This window comes from Gallinula chloropus, assembly GCF_964237585.1.
Source record: "Gallinula chloropus genome assembly, chromosome: 12".
Classification (NCBI taxonomy): Eukaryota; Metazoa; Chordata; class Aves; order Gruiformes; family Rallidae; genus Gallinula; species Gallinula chloropus.
The window spans coordinates 6,790,614-6,807,559 of NC_140097.1; the positions used below are offsets into that span (position 1 = coordinate 6,790,614).

Sequence of the window (16,946 nt, forward strand, 5' to 3'; positions counted from 1 at the left end):
ATCTTTGGTACCTTTCTCCATGAAATTTCAAAATACAAACAGCTTTATTAATTTGATTCAAAAGTATAACTAAAAGTGGGGGGGTTGTTTGTGAAAGTGAAAGTCATGAATGCGTTTGATGTATTTTAAGCAAGGCACTGAAGTGCAGTCGTTATTTACAGATCAAAGAAGCTCCAGCAGCGTCCCGAAACAATCTAAGTGAGAAATGCCAAAATCTGATTTCATCCATGTCCATATGTTGCTTTGAACTCATAATTCACAGAGCTGGTCACTATATTGAACTAATTATCAAGCTTAACGCTTGCCAATTTTGATGGCTGCGTTCTCTTATAAAAGAGTCAGGCTTGATATACTGGAAGACACACAGGCTTTATTGAAATCAGGGGAGGAAAAGCAATGAATATATTAAGAAAAAACCCTCCCTCCAAGAACCAAAACATCATTCATTTTTCTAAATGGTTACTGAGACACAGATTCGCAAAATAAGTAGTTTGCATTAATCAAACATAAAAATAAAGTGGTTAACTCTTCCCCCCCCATAGGAAGAGTTTCTTGTACCAGTAAGTGGAAAATTTCTATGGTATCTAAAAATCTAATGAGCAGATATATATTGTACATGGAACTAAAATTAGAAGAGTTTCACAGCACAGCCCAATACATTTAAATTCAAATACTAGTAACAGTTAAAAGAAGCACTGAGAAAATATTTCTGCAGGCAGGAATATATAATCACAGTGTGTTCTGGTATCAGTAAAGACTTAAAAATTACTTTTGCCAATTAGTTACAGTGGTTGGAAATGACCACAAACGTTGGTTTGCCAAAGCAGCGATTTGAGGAATCACACAGCTTAGGCTATAATTAAAAAGCAATCTATGGGAAATAGGTTATTACCAGTATTTAGCAGCTAATTTGTTAGTTAATACCTTAACAAAGCTCTCCTTTGATTGCAGCAGAGGGGGGAACAACTTCAAGAGGATTATTTGCTATTAAGACTTGTACTCGATTGTTGAGAATGCTGATGTGCTCCTGCAATTACCATTGCACAGCAGTCACCGGGAAAGCTGGATGGGTTCAGCCTCTGCTGCAGCCAGCAGGTCAGGCATGCAGAGCACAAGCCTGGCCTCTGAATTTTAAGGGCAATCGAAGACTACCCTGTGAATGTGAGTGTTCATTAATTACTGAATAGGCTGAATATTCCTTGATGTCAATCACGCATTTTGTTTTGTTATCACTCACATCAATGTGTCTTCCCCCCAATATTCCTTTAGTTCTACTTCTGAAGCACTCACGTAACTGTTGGATTCTCTGGATAGCATTTTTCATCAAGATAATGTGATATATCCTTTGTTTTTCCTCCTCATACAAGTGACAGCACAAAAGATCTTTTGTGCCAAGCCCTGTGTATATCATATTAAACTCACACCACTGGAAATAAACGGTAACCTACAAATACATTCCACATACAGAGAAGTTATCATTGACTCAAAGCTACCAGCACTCGCTACTGTCTCCTATCATAGCTACTCTCCAGCTGATCAGAGCAAGGAATCAAACATCTCACTAACCCCAGACTTAACTTCACTCCCAGGCAACCTAACCTACAAATGTGTAGGTAACAAGACAGAGGGGGAAAAAAATCCACACTCCCCCATGTTTATGAACAGCTTCTCCTGCCAACACTACCTCTTCAGACTGTTATTACCATATTTCAATAGCAAAGTCTTTCCTAGAGCAAAAGCTGTGAAGAAAAATATATTTAACAACATAATTGAGCCTAAGGCATACTTTCTATGCAAAACTTGGTTTGGGGAGCTGCAGTCCAGCTGACACAGAACCTCAGGAAGCCTTCAGCTACAGAGCATAGCAAAGAGGCCCATTAATCATATTTATCAAGATTGTCTGCCCCAGCTTTCATGCAGTTAAGGGAAATGTGCTATTCTACTTCAGCAACAAGGAGCAAGGCTAAAACAAACTGACCTAACTGCATGGGTCATTTCCAGAAATAGAAAGTATACTAGAAGCACAGCTGTACAGACCAGAAGGCAAAAAGCTGAGAGGGTTGGAGAAAAAAAAAAAGGGGGGGGGGGGGGAAGAACCCACCCAAAACTTGTGTGGTATGTAGCCAGTGGCAAAATTATACTGGGCCAAATTCTGCTTTAATTGGCATTTAGCACATTTAAAGTCAGCAAGACAAGATTTAGTTAAGTGCCTCGTGGTCTTATGTTTTCTTGCACTTCAGGATTTCATATCAGCAGAAGCAAGAAGAGAGCAGATAACCTCCCACTGAGGTACGAGCATGTTATTTATTCTGATATGCACGGATACTGCTTTATTTGTTCTCCTCTTTTTAAGTTAAGAGACTGTACAGTGTTGAACACAAACACAAAATACAACGTACTAGCTGTTCTCCCATGGAAAGCAGGGGTAGTATCCTGGTTTACATTTCTGTCTCTTTTTTGGTGGTTTGTTCTGTCTGAAAGAGCGTTGAGAGATCTTAGTTTACTCATGACAGAAATTCATCCATGTCCCACATGGTGTGTCACTAGCAGCCTCTAACTGGGGAAGGGTCAGGCCTGGGATAGGCAGATCTGGCAGAGTGACCTGAGCAGTGCTGCATCTGCAGCACGATGCCAAAACATCCAGGCCAAGCTCTGCTTTATTGTAGCTAGACCTACTGGCTTTGAAAAGCAGGAACATAATTTTCACATATTCAAGCAGCATAAAAAGAAAATTTGCAGAGCTTACACTTTATTGGCTTCTATAAAATTAACAGAAAAATAAAAGTTAGATAAGAGCCTGGTTTAATAGCATTATTTCCATCTGTGGTATATACACCAGGCCTGCTTTGCCTACATTTCTATAAAAATAATGAAAATCACATTACCACCCCTCTCTCCTCCTCCATCCCCTATATGTATTTCCAACTGCACATGAAGGGACATGGCATTCTTAAACCCAGGCGTACACCACACGGGCATTAGCCCAAAGATAATAAAGCTTACTGTATTTTTCTTGAAAGCAGATAACAGCTACAGAATCTTGGCAAAAATTGATGCTAAAATACAGTTTAAGGCTGCTTACTGTATAGCCTATGAAGTTTCAGCAGGGATGCTGTAACATGTCATGATACACGACTTCCTTTCTCTTACAACCATATCAGCAATATTCTGCTGGGCAGGAATACACAGGGAATGCTACAGGCCTGTGGACCTTATGCAGTCAACTCACATAAAATGAAAACCCAAAGTTAAACAATAGGAATCCATCAAATCATTCCCAAACTGGATCTCACTCCATTCACCCACACAAGTTAGCCCCAGGAAATTCAATGGGACTCGTCCTCAGAGTCAGATAAAATTAATAACACTTCAAATGTCGTGTTTCCTTTCCAACGGGGTGGAGAGACAGGACTAAAGCAAAGTCAGCTCCAAGATCCGCAGGTGCCCCTCGGACGAGGTCCCCTGCGACAGGCACAGCAGCAGTCGCGGGCATGGTGTGCCCTCTAGCGCAGCACCGCTCGCAGCACCGAGCGCCGTGCAGGGAAGGGATAGTAGGGAGGACACTGTGCTATGACTTGTTTTTAATGTTTTTAATAGTAGCAAGAGTTCCCAAGCCCAAAATTAACTTCTCCTTTAACCGTCCAAAGTGTTTACTGTAAGATCCGACTGCTTAGTGCACTCCCAAGATTCCCCTTGAAGCGAGCTAAGAAAAGGTTTCCATCTATCCTGACCGCTAAAACCAGCCAAGTCTTGTCCTTAAACCCTCCTGAAGCCTGGTATGACCTTCAGGATTTTCTGTTTGGTGGGTCAGTACCCACGCTCAAAGCAGTGGAATCAATTCCTATTTCCTGCAAGCCAGTAAGGTAGTCTTTCAGAGAAACTGAAGTCCGATCTGTATTAAGCACTTGGAAGAACTGGTTTTGTAGCAGACTCTCAGCAGTGCGTGCCTAGCCATGCTTCCAAGCTTTATCAGACCTGTGATAAGTTACATAAGCTCTCTGACACAAATCTTTCCTTTTTCACACCTTCACCATAACTTTGGGGTTTCAGATGCAACTTTTCAGTTTCGTATTTCTCAGTGGATGCCTAATATTGCTACATAAACACTGCATGTAATGTAAGCAAGTAACAGAGAAAGCATGATACACACAGCTAAACATATACACATATAATCTAGTGACATGTCAGGGTAGGGTGGAATTATTTACAGTCAAATGAAGGCATGGTTTCAGCAGCAGCAGCCTAGATTAAAATCAGTTTCCTCTCTCCTACATGCTTTAGCTACACCCCTCCGAAAATGCTGTTGCACCTCGAGGTGGAAGATCATGATCACTACCACCTCCAGAAATCTGCACAAATGGTAATCCAAGCATTAAGGCTCCCACCAAGGCTCCCCCCAAAACCAACACCACCAGCAGGCATGTTATCATGGACATGCAGACTTGAATTTGCCTATTGAGAGTATGGATGACAAATTCTTTAAATCAGTGCTAAGATGATTTAAGAGATGTTCCCTAGCTCTGCCTGCCTCACCCTCCCTGCCAGAGGTTCCTTCCCCTGTACCAGAAACAGCCAGCATACATCAGGCCCCCCTTGAGTTTCAGCTCAAAGCCCACTGCTTCCTACTACTTGAAGCTGCAGAGGTGCTAACCCTGCAATAGAGAGAAGGGGACTGTCCCAAATAAATCAATTGAACGCACACGTCAATGCCATCAGACCTCTCCCATGCTGAACTATCTCATCCAGCTATAGAATATGAAAACATCACCTTTCTGATTAAATAAAAAGTTGAAAGCCACTACTGTATCTGTGGCTGGAGACCCCAAGTGCTAAAGTCTGAGCCACTGCCAAGCTCATGGGCAAGCAGAAAACAGAGCCTGGGCTTCTGGTCCCGCACCAGTCCTGCTGCCCAGAAGTCCCACTATGCCCCCAGGTCCCAATGTGCTCTTGGCCAGAGCAGGCACTCAGGTCTTTGTGTTAAAGCAGAGCCACTGGTTGAGATAACATCATACAAGGAACAGTGGGGAAAAAAGCTTTTGATCTTGGATTTCTGGTTCTTTAAACTCTCCTTGTGGTTTTCAGCAGATGTAGAGAAACTAGGTAATAGCAGCCCAAGTATGAAAACAAGATAATTGCTATTAATACTGACAGCAGTGTGATTCTGCTGGTCAGAGTCTTCCACTGTAGAAATCATGTCTCAGACTACTTCAGGGAAGAATTTCACCCTTGAAAGATTGTCATGTACTTTCAGAAAATTGCTAAATTGCTTGTTGTTCCAGACTGATCACACACATTAACAGGACTAGCTGCTTCAGAGAGTCCAAAACCCTTGACAAGGTATTATTAAAACCACCCTCTTCTACACATACACGTATCCTTGTGTCTCTTTGTACAGAGTTTATATAAACAGACACACCACACGCACAGACCTTTTTAGGGTTGGAGTTACCTGCTTCAGCACAGACACACAGAAATTGTTCCACCCATGAACAAAACAGCCTTCACCAGACACAGCCCAGCAATCTTTCAGCCATCAGCAGGATTACTCTGCAGCTCAGTAAAAGAGGAAACCTTGGCTCCCACTGAGAACTACAGAAAGAACTGAGACAGACAAAATACAGTTGCCTGTAGCAGAATTTAGCTGTGGAATTATAACTAAAAGCCACCACTTGGCCAAAAATTCCACAAATTTTTTGTTGATTCCTTATTTTTTGCTTTTAAACAGTCACAAGTATTAGGGACAGCCAAATTTTGGAGAAGCAGGCACAACTGGCTAACCCCATTAGCTTTCCCTAGCTTCGGTCATGCTATCGGGCTACAATAACTGAAGGTTCAAAGTTGTTCCATTAACTCTAAAGCCCTTAGCATGCCCTGGAAAGCTTTAAAGATGTTATTCATCCAGTGACACTATCAGCTGCTTTTTTTTTTTTTTCTTTTCAATACCCCTTATAATCACTTATTTGCTTCTTACTATTTTAAGCCTTTTCTCCTCCTTTTACAATGGGGATTCCTTCAGTGCCTGTCCTCCCCTGTTGTTACTGTCTCACTTTTCAATCAGTGAGAGGGATGCTTTTTGTGTGTTCTCTACGTCCTGATCCCTTGTTACAGGTAATTTTATTTAGGTGGGAAATTCACATTCCCCATTGGAAACAGCATGTGAAATCTGCTATTCAAACCATTACTGGAGCATGCAAAAAATCAAAAGCAGCCATTGTAAAGAATACAGTTAAGTTCTTTAAAATTAAAAAGGGAGGAAAAAAACAAGAAAAAACCAAAAATAGCACAACATGAAGAAAAACAGAACAAAGTTAGGCATTTTCTTCCTCCCAACTTTTTCTTGCTCAGTGTTGCTACTGAGCCACAAAACACATTCCTACGCTCTGAATGCTGCAGAAAACATCACTTGCAAAAATGCTTTAGTAAGCTGCTTACAGAATGTATGGAAATAGTATCTTCTCTATTTCAAGCATGTGGTGAATACGCTTCCTGCAAGACCCTGCTTGCAGACACATTCATTTGGGAAGGCTCTGCATTATCAAATCACCTAAGCTGGTTTTAGTTCAGTGTGTTCAAAGCGGTTTTTCTGCTCACAGAGCCTAGATGTAAGGCTGTAGCTTTCAAAATACAAAGATACTCTGCATACATGAAATTATTTTCATCTGAAGATGCCCACTGGTGTCAGACAGATGCAATATTGTACGCTCCACTGGGAGACTGCAGATCGATGGCAGCAAGGATGGCTGCACTCTGCTTCTAACCTGCACATGTGGACACTGCACCGAGCCTGAGAATGAGACCACTCAACCAGAAATCTGAGACTGCTGCACATGCTTGGGGGGGGAAGAGATGCACACATCCCTCCCTAAACTTCAACGAAGAATTCGCTTCAGGTGTCTGTCCACCCTGACCTGTTTATTTGCCATTCAGGCATGTTACAAGAACTATTTCCCACAATTGGTAAACTAGAAAAAGCAGTTGTTTTGTGGTCTGTAAAAGTCATTTTTAAGTGCTGAGTTCTCCAGTCTCATTTCCAAGTACTATTCCAGTGTTTGCAGGGAGAAGGTAATGAGCATAACCCACACAATCTGAGGGTAATGATTCCTTTTGTCCATTTATCAGTGTTCTGGTTACAGGCTGGGGTGTGCCCAAGCCTTCACCCCAGAGCATGGACTTGTCTCCTTCTCTTACCCCACAAGAATTACCTTTAACCATTATAAACCTTGCACAGTGAAAAATCCCTTAAACATAGATACCCAGAAGGATACAGGTGTACAAATAATACAAGAGTGACAACTCCAGTGACAGGCTTTTCAAGCCAGAGCAGCATTAAGGGAAAGGGGGGCAGGAGAAAACATGGACTTATTTTTCAACTTTCCTCCCATTAATCATGTCACACAACTTCAGCACAATTTTCCACATGGCAGGGACTAGCTAGTTAATCCATTTTACAGTTCCTATTCCTTTCATGAGACTGTTGTTATTCTATATGGAAACACCCAAGCTGGTTAAACTTAACCTATCTAGAATTACAAAACAAAATGCAGCAGTTCAGTTTTCCAGAAGGTAACAAAAGACAGATACTGCACATATTTCATTAAGGAAGATGTTTGTTTTTCCAAATATTGTATTAAGATAGCATCCTGTTTGCCTGTTTCTATCGACATCTGCTCTGTAATACACAGAGAATGATAGAAGATCAAAGTTTTAATTGTGCAAGTGAAAGAATGTATTAATAACATTCTTTCTGTCCCACAGCAACAGAGATAAACCTAAAAACAAAACCCCTCTAACAGCTAGGAGAACAGGATATTTATATAAAGATGTCCTAACAAAAGAGAAGCATGCAGAACTACCTCTAGTGGATAAACAAACCAGGCTGCCTGTTTGCAGACTGTTCCCGACCCAGCTCAGCCCTGAGAGATCCCTTCCCGCCCTCAGCCAGCACAGCTAACACATCTCAGCCACGCTTCACGTTTCTATAGAAGTATCTCAGTGTCCTTTGCTTGATGCATTTTCCTAAATGTAAAGGGTCAGTCAGTGTACCTTTAAGGCCCATTTTGCTGCTAGTTGCTTTAGATTCCCTCTTCCAGCTAATAAGTCATTTCAGAAGGGGATTTTTTGTTGGGCTTTTTTCTGCTAGCTCCTTCATCTGCATGGGCTACACTGTGCATCCTCCACACCCCCTTTTGATACACACAGCAGAACAGGACACTAGTTCTGCAGCATATATCCAAACTATTCCCCCTCCTCAGGAGACATCATTCCTTCTTAACTTTCCAAGACTGGGAAGAGCCTGAATTTATTGCCTGTTTGCCACGCTGCTGCCACTCATTAACACAATAGCATACTTTAAATTGGCTGTGCACTTCTCTTCCCTAAATTAACATAGCATAGAGTCCTTTCTCCCTCCCAGAAAGAGGTAACTGCCTTAATCCACTTAGGGTCCCAACTTGCATACTTTGAAGGAAAAAGCCCCACACTAACCAACCCAACACAAACAAAAGCAACTCACAACTGTTCTAACTTAAACTAGGACTCCTAAACATGATGAGTAGGCTCACTGGAAGTAAATCAATAGCATGCTGTACAAGACTTGGTTTGTTTCATCAGTAGTTTCCTTTCAAACTCAGAGCTGAGTTCTGAAACCACATTGTCAGGTAAAGCACCACTGACACCTCTACCTGAATGGAGACCACTGCAAGCAGAGAGCCTGTGCTGTCTCAGATTCTAAGGCAACAGGGAGGACAAACTTACTCAGCTACCTGCACAGCAAAGACTGGTGTTTGACATAGATTCTCAGTCTCCTTTCACAACGTTTGTGAACTACAGAGTCATTTGTTCTCAATCACTTTTGTCTTTAAGGAAGAGTTTAATACTCATGTTAATTTCTTTTGAATCTACTTCCGGGCCAGGGCCCAGTCCACCTGCAGTATTTTTTAAAATTAAAAAATTACTTTAAATATACACAGAATAGCCACTCAGGACTCATTCAGTTCTTCCCACCTATGGGAACTCACAAGAGCAGGGACACTACAGATAACCATGGCACTGCTTGTGCAAAGCCACAACCTGCACACAGACGGTGAAATAACTCATTGTACAGCCAGCTATTGTACACAGGGAAACCAGACAAGGCACTTCCTTTTCTTTTGCATTATCCTCTCATTCATAATACCGTCCTTTAAGACATCTGTTAGAGTCCTGTAACATTAATGGAAATGGAAGAGCTCCAATGGGAACTCAGGGGTTTCTCTCTTTTTCCCATGAACTGAACATTATGGAATTTTAACAGATGTTCTACTTGGTCATAGTTAATAAAATGAATTATGCAGGAATTAAAAATCTGGCTCCATTTGCTTATATAAGATCTCAGCAGCAGAACTACATTCCCATTAAGAAATTCTAGAGGATTTACAGTAGATTTATAGTCTGCTCCTGCCTTGTTATAAGATGGCTGGAGACTTTACAAATGAACTCGTCTCTGCTGTGGAAAACATGAATAAATTTACCTGTTCATTGACTGTTCTTAGTGGCATGATCCAGTTTCCACACCAATGCACACTGGTACACTACAACTATAGGAAAGGACAATTCCCACTTGGATTTGCATTGGAAGTGACATCATGGGAATTCCACATCGTTTCACAGCCTCCAATTTCTGCCACTTATTCAAAGCCCCATTCAGCAACCTAATAACCATACTCCCACTTTATGCTTTACTATAAAAGCCTTCCTCTTGGAGCATGGATGTCTTTCCGGCTACTACTGCCAACAGAATGATGCTCTGTGCCATGCTTCCCTTTCAATTTTAGGATTAGTTCAGTGTAACTACATCAAAGGACAATGTGAAAACCAAAATGTAATGGAGATGTGAGATAAGAGGCACCAAAAAGGAGTTAGGAGAAAGTCATTGCCAAAACATTCAAGCATTGAGCTTCACTCAGTTTCCAAAAGCATTACATATTTAGTCATTTTCTTTCTCTTCTAGTATTCATCTATACAGAAGATATTCTGATGAGAAGATAAAGGGAATGAGTGAAAGAGTAAGAATCAAAATTGAAGGATGAAGCACCTACCTTGCACCAGAACAGAAGCAGCACAGCAGCTATGCAAATTATATGGAGAAGAATAAGGCTGTCTTGAAAATATGTACTATGTTATAGTAAAGAGACATAGTTTCCCTTTATAATCAGACTCATTCTCACTTCAGTCCAAGCAATCAGCAAGCAGATCTTTAGCCAGACACTGAAATCTACTTTATGATATATGCAAAATTTTATCTTGATACAACAGCTAAAATTAACCTTTCTTAAATTCTGGTTCAAGAATTATGCCAATGCAACATCATCCTCTGAAAAAAAAATAAAATCAATATTCCAAACTTCTTCCTTTTTAAAAGGAAAAATCATGCATTGAAGCCCCCCATCCAAAAACCCTGCTCCAACGTTACTAAAGTGGTTTGTGTAAGTAAAGACCTAAAGCACGTAACCGAACTCTGTAAGCATAAAAGCCAGTTGAAATTAACTATCAGTCTATATACACTATGCAGCTACCTGGATGTGTCTGATGATGAATTAACATCGATTTTCATCTGAAAATAAAGACTTTCCCTAAAGGAAGAAGTTTATTTAAAAAGAAGAGAAAATACTAAGATTAAACATCAGGCTTACAACAGCTCCAGCTGAATGTTCAATATGCTGTTCTTACTCAAGTGGACATTGCTTTACAGTATTTAGTATCAGAAAAATGCAACAGTCTTAACAGTGTTCAATTCAAAGATTATTATTTTTTTTAAAACATCACCTATGATTTGTTTCATGTTGAAAAGAAAGCACATTTCGTTTGGTAATCATTTATTTCTCATTCTATTGGACAGATTCTTCCAAAAAGCAATACTTCAACTGAAATCAGTTCTGAAGGATCTGTTATGAATATACATAATGGAGAGGACCCCCATTAAATTTCCAACAAAGTGCTGCCATTTTGAGTAAACAAAGTTATCTCAGCTGGGTCACACGCAATGCCATGAATATGGTCTGCAAATTAATTACCACCCTGACATATGTCAAAACAAATTTTAAGGAGAATAGCACCCAGTAGTAGCCATGTGTTTTATCTACCTGTTCGTATGCATAATCTGTACTCAATGGGATCTAAATTTATTCATTTATTCAGAACTCCTCAGAGAAATCAAAATGATTCGTTGGCCTTTTTTGCCCGTCTCCAAATGAAATCTGAGTGAATAACACGTGTTTAGTGAGCCAGAAAATAAGTACAGGAGGAAGCTATGGTGGGGGTTACATTTCAGAAAAGCAGGTGTCATCTCTGCACAAACAACTAATTTTTTAAACACTCAAAACTGCTAAAATAGACTGCAGTGCCCTATCATTTCTCAGCATTTTAAAGAACACTAAGTTTGGTATTTCTTATTTTAGATAATACCTGTCTTTATTCTGTAACAAGAGCTGGCTAATGTAACTGTCCTAAAAACTGTTTTCAGCATGAAGGAAGGCTTTTAAAAGACCTACTGAATGAAGGCTTAAAAAGCCCCTGCAACTGGCTTTACCAAAGGCAACCCAGCCAGTAGATCTGATCCTGTGTTTAAAAACCAAAAGCTGCAAAGATCCAAACCTAGTTTACTCAGTTCAGTTATATAAGGAGAGGACAAACCCATACATATTGCACTGAACACAGTAACTAAAGAACTCTTCCTGGACAACAGTGGTTATATTTGCATAGGAACTGAGCCTCTGTGTGAGGTACTCGTGGTGCAACCTCTGCACCACCAAAAGACGACCTCCTGGGATCTGATTCTGAAGCAGTTTTCCCCTGGGAGTTCAGCAATATATATTTTTTTTAAATTACATTTTATAACCTGCCTTCATGTCCACAAAGCACAAGCACTTTGTAACACTAATCCTGTAATTCACAGCACATTTACACAGAAATTTCAGTTTAGGAACTGTTTTCTGCCAAGCAGGCCAAAGTATTTTTAGCTCCAGTTTTTTTCCAGCAGTGAAGCTCTTCTGATTTAGAGTTAAGCAATCCCATATCACATCTACAGACTGGATGACTAAATGCATTTCTTTCACACATTTAAAAAAAAAAAAAAAAAGCCAGCACAATCCCCCCTATATACAGATGACAGATAATCTCTTGGCATCTGCTGACAAATATATTTAGAGAAAGACTAAATCTGTCTGTGCCAAACTTGGCCTGATGCCACCAGTTCACCATTGTTGGCATACATACTTCACATGATGCAATCACAAGACTTGAGAAAGTTTCCAGTACTTTACTTTACGGTTTTAATCATGTTAACATATACATTTCCATCCTTTTACAATTTAACAGCAAGAGAACTGAGAGACAGGATAGCAGATGACTTTTTGCACGTATCACAGGTTCTCTCAGTGCCCGTTATCCCTATTCCATTTAAACTACATTCTCGTAACTTACCTAGAACGAATAGGATATAGAGCTTATGGTTAGAGCAATTGATCTCAGTTACACTATTATCTCTTGTTAGAAAACTAAGTAAGGCAAAGGAATCAATTTAATAATAATTACCAAAAAAAAAAGAGACAAGCCTTTTACCTCTCTTAATACTGTGCTTTTATAACCCCGATAAAGTCCTTGAATACCCTGTAAAACCAAGAAAAGAAAGCATCAGCTATAGGGAATTAGTTTGCCAAAGACCACAATTTATGGGTGATTACAAGGCAAGCATTACAGCCTCACTGAGTCCTGTATGGCAAGACCTGAACATCTTGCAAATTGACAATATTGATTATAACATTGTATACTGTATCCCAAGATTTACAATGCCAGAGGGTTTTATGCTCGTTTTAAACATTTTAACCACTGTTCAGAATAATCAGTTGTAGACAAGAAAATATACCTTACAGTTAAAAGGGCAAGAAGGCACAAAAATATTACTTCAAAACTGTGCTTGCACAATATTTTAGTCCAGAAGTATCCACTATCCCATAAACATTTTGAACCACCACACTTCTGTTTAAATAGCTCACGTAAAACAAAGCTACAAGATGACAGCTCCTTATGTCCACCTTCTTAGCCTTGACTCAGAGCTTTTATCAAGCAAATATTTTGTGTTTTTTACCCAGTTTGCAACATTCAAAACAATTACATTTTTATTTTATAGAAAGTTATGTTTAATATCTTATAGGACAGTTTACTCCAGTGTTTGGCAAATCTTACTGTTCTCTGGCCATCTATAAAGAAAGGAAAAAACATACAGTTCTGCGAGCACCGGCTTTTAGAGACAAATCACCAAGTCACAGAAGGTGGTTCCAGCAACCCTCTTGTGCATGGTCACCACAATAGTTTTAATAAAAATCAAGTGGATCATTTAAAGGTCGTATTTGTGTCTTCCTTTTCCTGGCTTTTATACATGGAAATGTGTGTAACAATTCTCCCCACAGTGTTTTCAGGAGCCACTTTCTCTTACACCCTTAAAAACACCCCTTGCAAGACTCAAAAACAGCGATGAACTGATTTTTACAGGAAGGAGCAGTATGACTACTGAAAAGATGACAAAAGCCCTTATTTTTCAGAAGTTACCAATGCTGGATGAGCATTCATTTCTAGAGTTCCTACAGACCCTCTCTGAAATCATGCCTTTAGGACATTCCCTCCAAAGCCTGTTTCAAAAACTGGAATGCATTCAGCAAACTCTAGCTGCAGCAGAAACTCGAGGTTCTGCTGTCACAGACAAGGATTGTTGGCATAAATACCAGCAGAGCTTTGGAAACTGGAAAGCTGAATATTTTAGAAAAAGGTACTCCATATGAAAAAAAGGAGAAAAAAGTTGTTTTGAGTGTGCTTCTAAGTGCATGCACATGGTGGGGGTTTGGTTTCCTTAAGCATAACATGCCAATTGCCTTTAGCAACAGAAGGATAGATGACAGAGTGCTGGGAGAGCACAGAACTGGAGTAAAACTGTAAGAATGCTTCTGGACGCATATGGCACTGTGAGGGAAGAATGAAGCAACTTCTCTGAAGTTTTGTTCTCTGAACTCACCTCATGATACAAGGTGTGGGAGAGGATCCGGAGGGTACTTGAGGAAGGAGAGACCTGGGCCCTTTGCTTGACAACCTCAGATGGAACCCGGATGAGGCACGCAACCTGCGAAAGAACCATACGTTCAGAGAGCAGTTCCTGTTGCTACCTCATTCTGCACTTGGAGATCGTTCCAAGTATAGAAACCTGAGAAATGAGGAAATTATTTGTGTAATTGAGTTAAACTTAAAAGCTGTTTACAAGCTGCTTACGTATTTTCTCCAAGAGCTATGTACTTTCTGAACACAAAGCTGTACTAACAGAAAAACAGAGGTACCCTTGAAATTTTTTACTTCCAAACCAGAAGTAGATTTGGGTGAGGAAAATCACCAATTCAACCAAGATTTTGAAGCCATCCTGTCTTTTGGCAGCCACAGGAATTACATGCACACACACACTCCCCCCCATATTCAGTTCTTAACTGGAGATTCACCACTTAAAGAACAGGTTTCTTTCCTAGGTAGTTCCTTCCTGCCCTCTAGTGACTGATAGCCAGAGACGCTCCAGTTCGCTTTAGAAGCGCACAATGTATTCGAGGCTTACCCTAAAACTCAACACTAGATTTCATTTAAGGTGAAGCACTGGATCAATTCTTTCTTACACAATGAAATTACCAGGCAAAGCCAGCCCCTGCAGCTGGATGTAATAATGTGGCTGCTACCACAAAGCTCCAGTACTGCTGAAAAAGCAGAGCTCACTTTAAAACATTCACCTTCAGCTTCAGGTTCAGGTAGGAGTTCAGCTTGTGTGCACATCATTTTAAGGATTTAGGATCCTGAAGTGTCAGAGAGTTCTAAGATTCATCTCTTTAGAAAATGCCTGTTCACCAGCACTTAAGCTTCTTCAGCTGGCCGCAAGGATACTTAAAGCAGCGCTGGAACTGGTAGCAAAACATCTTGATCCCATCCTGTACCAGACTTAGGAATGCACCATGGTTCCTAAACGTAAAGGTCATCACTAAGTACTTCAAGTCAAAGGCAGCCTTGGTGAAAGCTGTCCATCTGAAGTGGCAAGCCATGCTGCTAACTCAGAATCCCACTCGTGCCAAAGAAAGTTCAGGAATTCACTGCCAGATTGCAGAGAGACAGTAGCTGAAGCGGACATTTGTGGGTAACACAGTACAAGCTCTAAGTTCCATTTTCACAAAGAGACCAAGTCTGTTATTCTGTTACATTCCTACAAGTTTACCAGACAACAAAATCCAAAAGTCATTACAAACAGATCTAACTCCATGTGCTCTTCAATTCTCAGGGTCAAAAATAACAAATGACCCCAATCTGTCAAGAAAATAAGAACTGTCAAGTTTTTTGATAGTTCAGCATAAATATTTATAGAACTTCATGCTTCATAACACTCCATGTCCTTATATTAGCTTTTTATTCCTTAAAAATACGGAGGCAGGAGGAAAGCTTTAAAAAGGCTTGGATGAAAACAATCTAGTCAATCAAGACCAGACAAAGAGCACAGCGTGGCTTCCTGACATCTGGGGTGCTGCAGTTTTGGCAGGAGAAGGGTGGCTACAAAGTAATGTCTCCATTTCCCCCAGACTACTTGGGGTGCATTTCATTTCAAATTAACTTTGATGTCTCTCCCATTTGAATTTGCACTTACGAGGGGATCTGTGGCTGCACAAGAACAAAAACAGTGATTATGTTGTGCTGGTATGAAAGGAAATAAAGGCTCGTGTCACCTGGGCTGTGCTGTCAGATTGGCTCCATGGGGCACTTGTGGTACTAAAAAAAGCCACGAGCTGCAACTGCAAACATCAGACTGAACAGTGACATTTCTGCCACACACCTGAACTTACAGCGTGCTACCTTATTTGTTCCTATGTATGTACCTTACCATCAATAACAACCTGAGCAGTCTTTTGATGTCAAACACGGGTCTCTAAAGGGAAATATGCAAGATTAAGTTCACATGTTATCTTACTAGGCCACCAGGTTAAAAAAGTAAACCTGGGATGGGTGGATGGAGGCAGAAAAAATCTCCAATCTATTATTCTCAGATCTCAATCACAGCAGTGCCTTCAAGGTAACACTGCTGAAGATAAACGAACACGATGCACATCTCAAGTTTGCTTTCTTCGCTAAGTATGTTCAAGCAGCACCAGTATATAACACCACACCAAGGGAATTCATCTTTAAGTTTTCAGACATCTGAAAGCTGTAAGCAAATTGTGTGAGGAAGGGTGAAAGATATCACTGTGTGGCTGCTCCACAGTCACTGTCCATGTATAAGCTTCTAGTGGCAAGGACTGCTAGATAAATAGACGTGGAAGACAGCCAATAATGTGACCTTGCATGATGGGAGCCAATTCACCTCCCTAATCACCAAGATCCCATAAGAAATTGCTTTTTAATCTCTTGGTTGTTCACATAGATGTAGGCTGTGGCTTGCCACAGAACAGCGTGATGCAGCCTGACAAACTCAAGTTGTTCCTGGTACATCCTAGGGTTCTGGTGGTGACTTTGTGATAAATCAGCTCTCTGTTGAGCATCCATACAGCCAGCCATGGAGAGGGTACAACAGTGGGACCTCAGCTACCTCAACAGACAGTAAGGCATAAAACAGCACCCTATTGACATGGTCCAAGCTCATTTATCCAAGCAAGCACCTGAGCCAGAAATTATTCCCATCTTTTGATAGCAGCAGAAGACAGAGCCAATTTCAGGGGAAAATGGGTACTGCCCTGTAGCCTCCCTCCTTATTTACCAGGTCAGGTACTACATCTCTCCAGTTCTCAGACTGTCCCCATGCCAGGAGGGCAGGAAGACAATAACATGAAACCAAAGGCCACAGGATTTTTAGATTTAAGCTTTAACAAAACCCCCAATTTTACAGCAACAAGCAAGTCTGGTAT

The 16,946-nt window shown here is 40.6% G+C and overlaps 1 protein-coding gene across 1 annotated transcript in view; it reads right to left on the reverse strand.

Moving 5' to 3' along the window:
* SLC25A26 (solute carrier family 25 member 26) overlaps positions 1 to 16,946 on the reverse strand; it is an 87,031-nt gene that overhangs the window by 52,750 nt on the left and 17,335 nt on the right. The window contains exons 4-5 of the mRNA XM_084269489.1: positions 14,045 to 14,149; positions 12,598 to 12,645 (exon numbers count right to left, since the gene is read on the reverse strand). Coding sequence (XP_084125615.1) covers positions 12,598 to 12,645; positions 14,045 to 14,149 — 153 coding nt within the window. The remainder of the gene's footprint in view (positions 1 to 12,597; positions 12,646 to 14,044; positions 14,150 to 16,946) is intronic.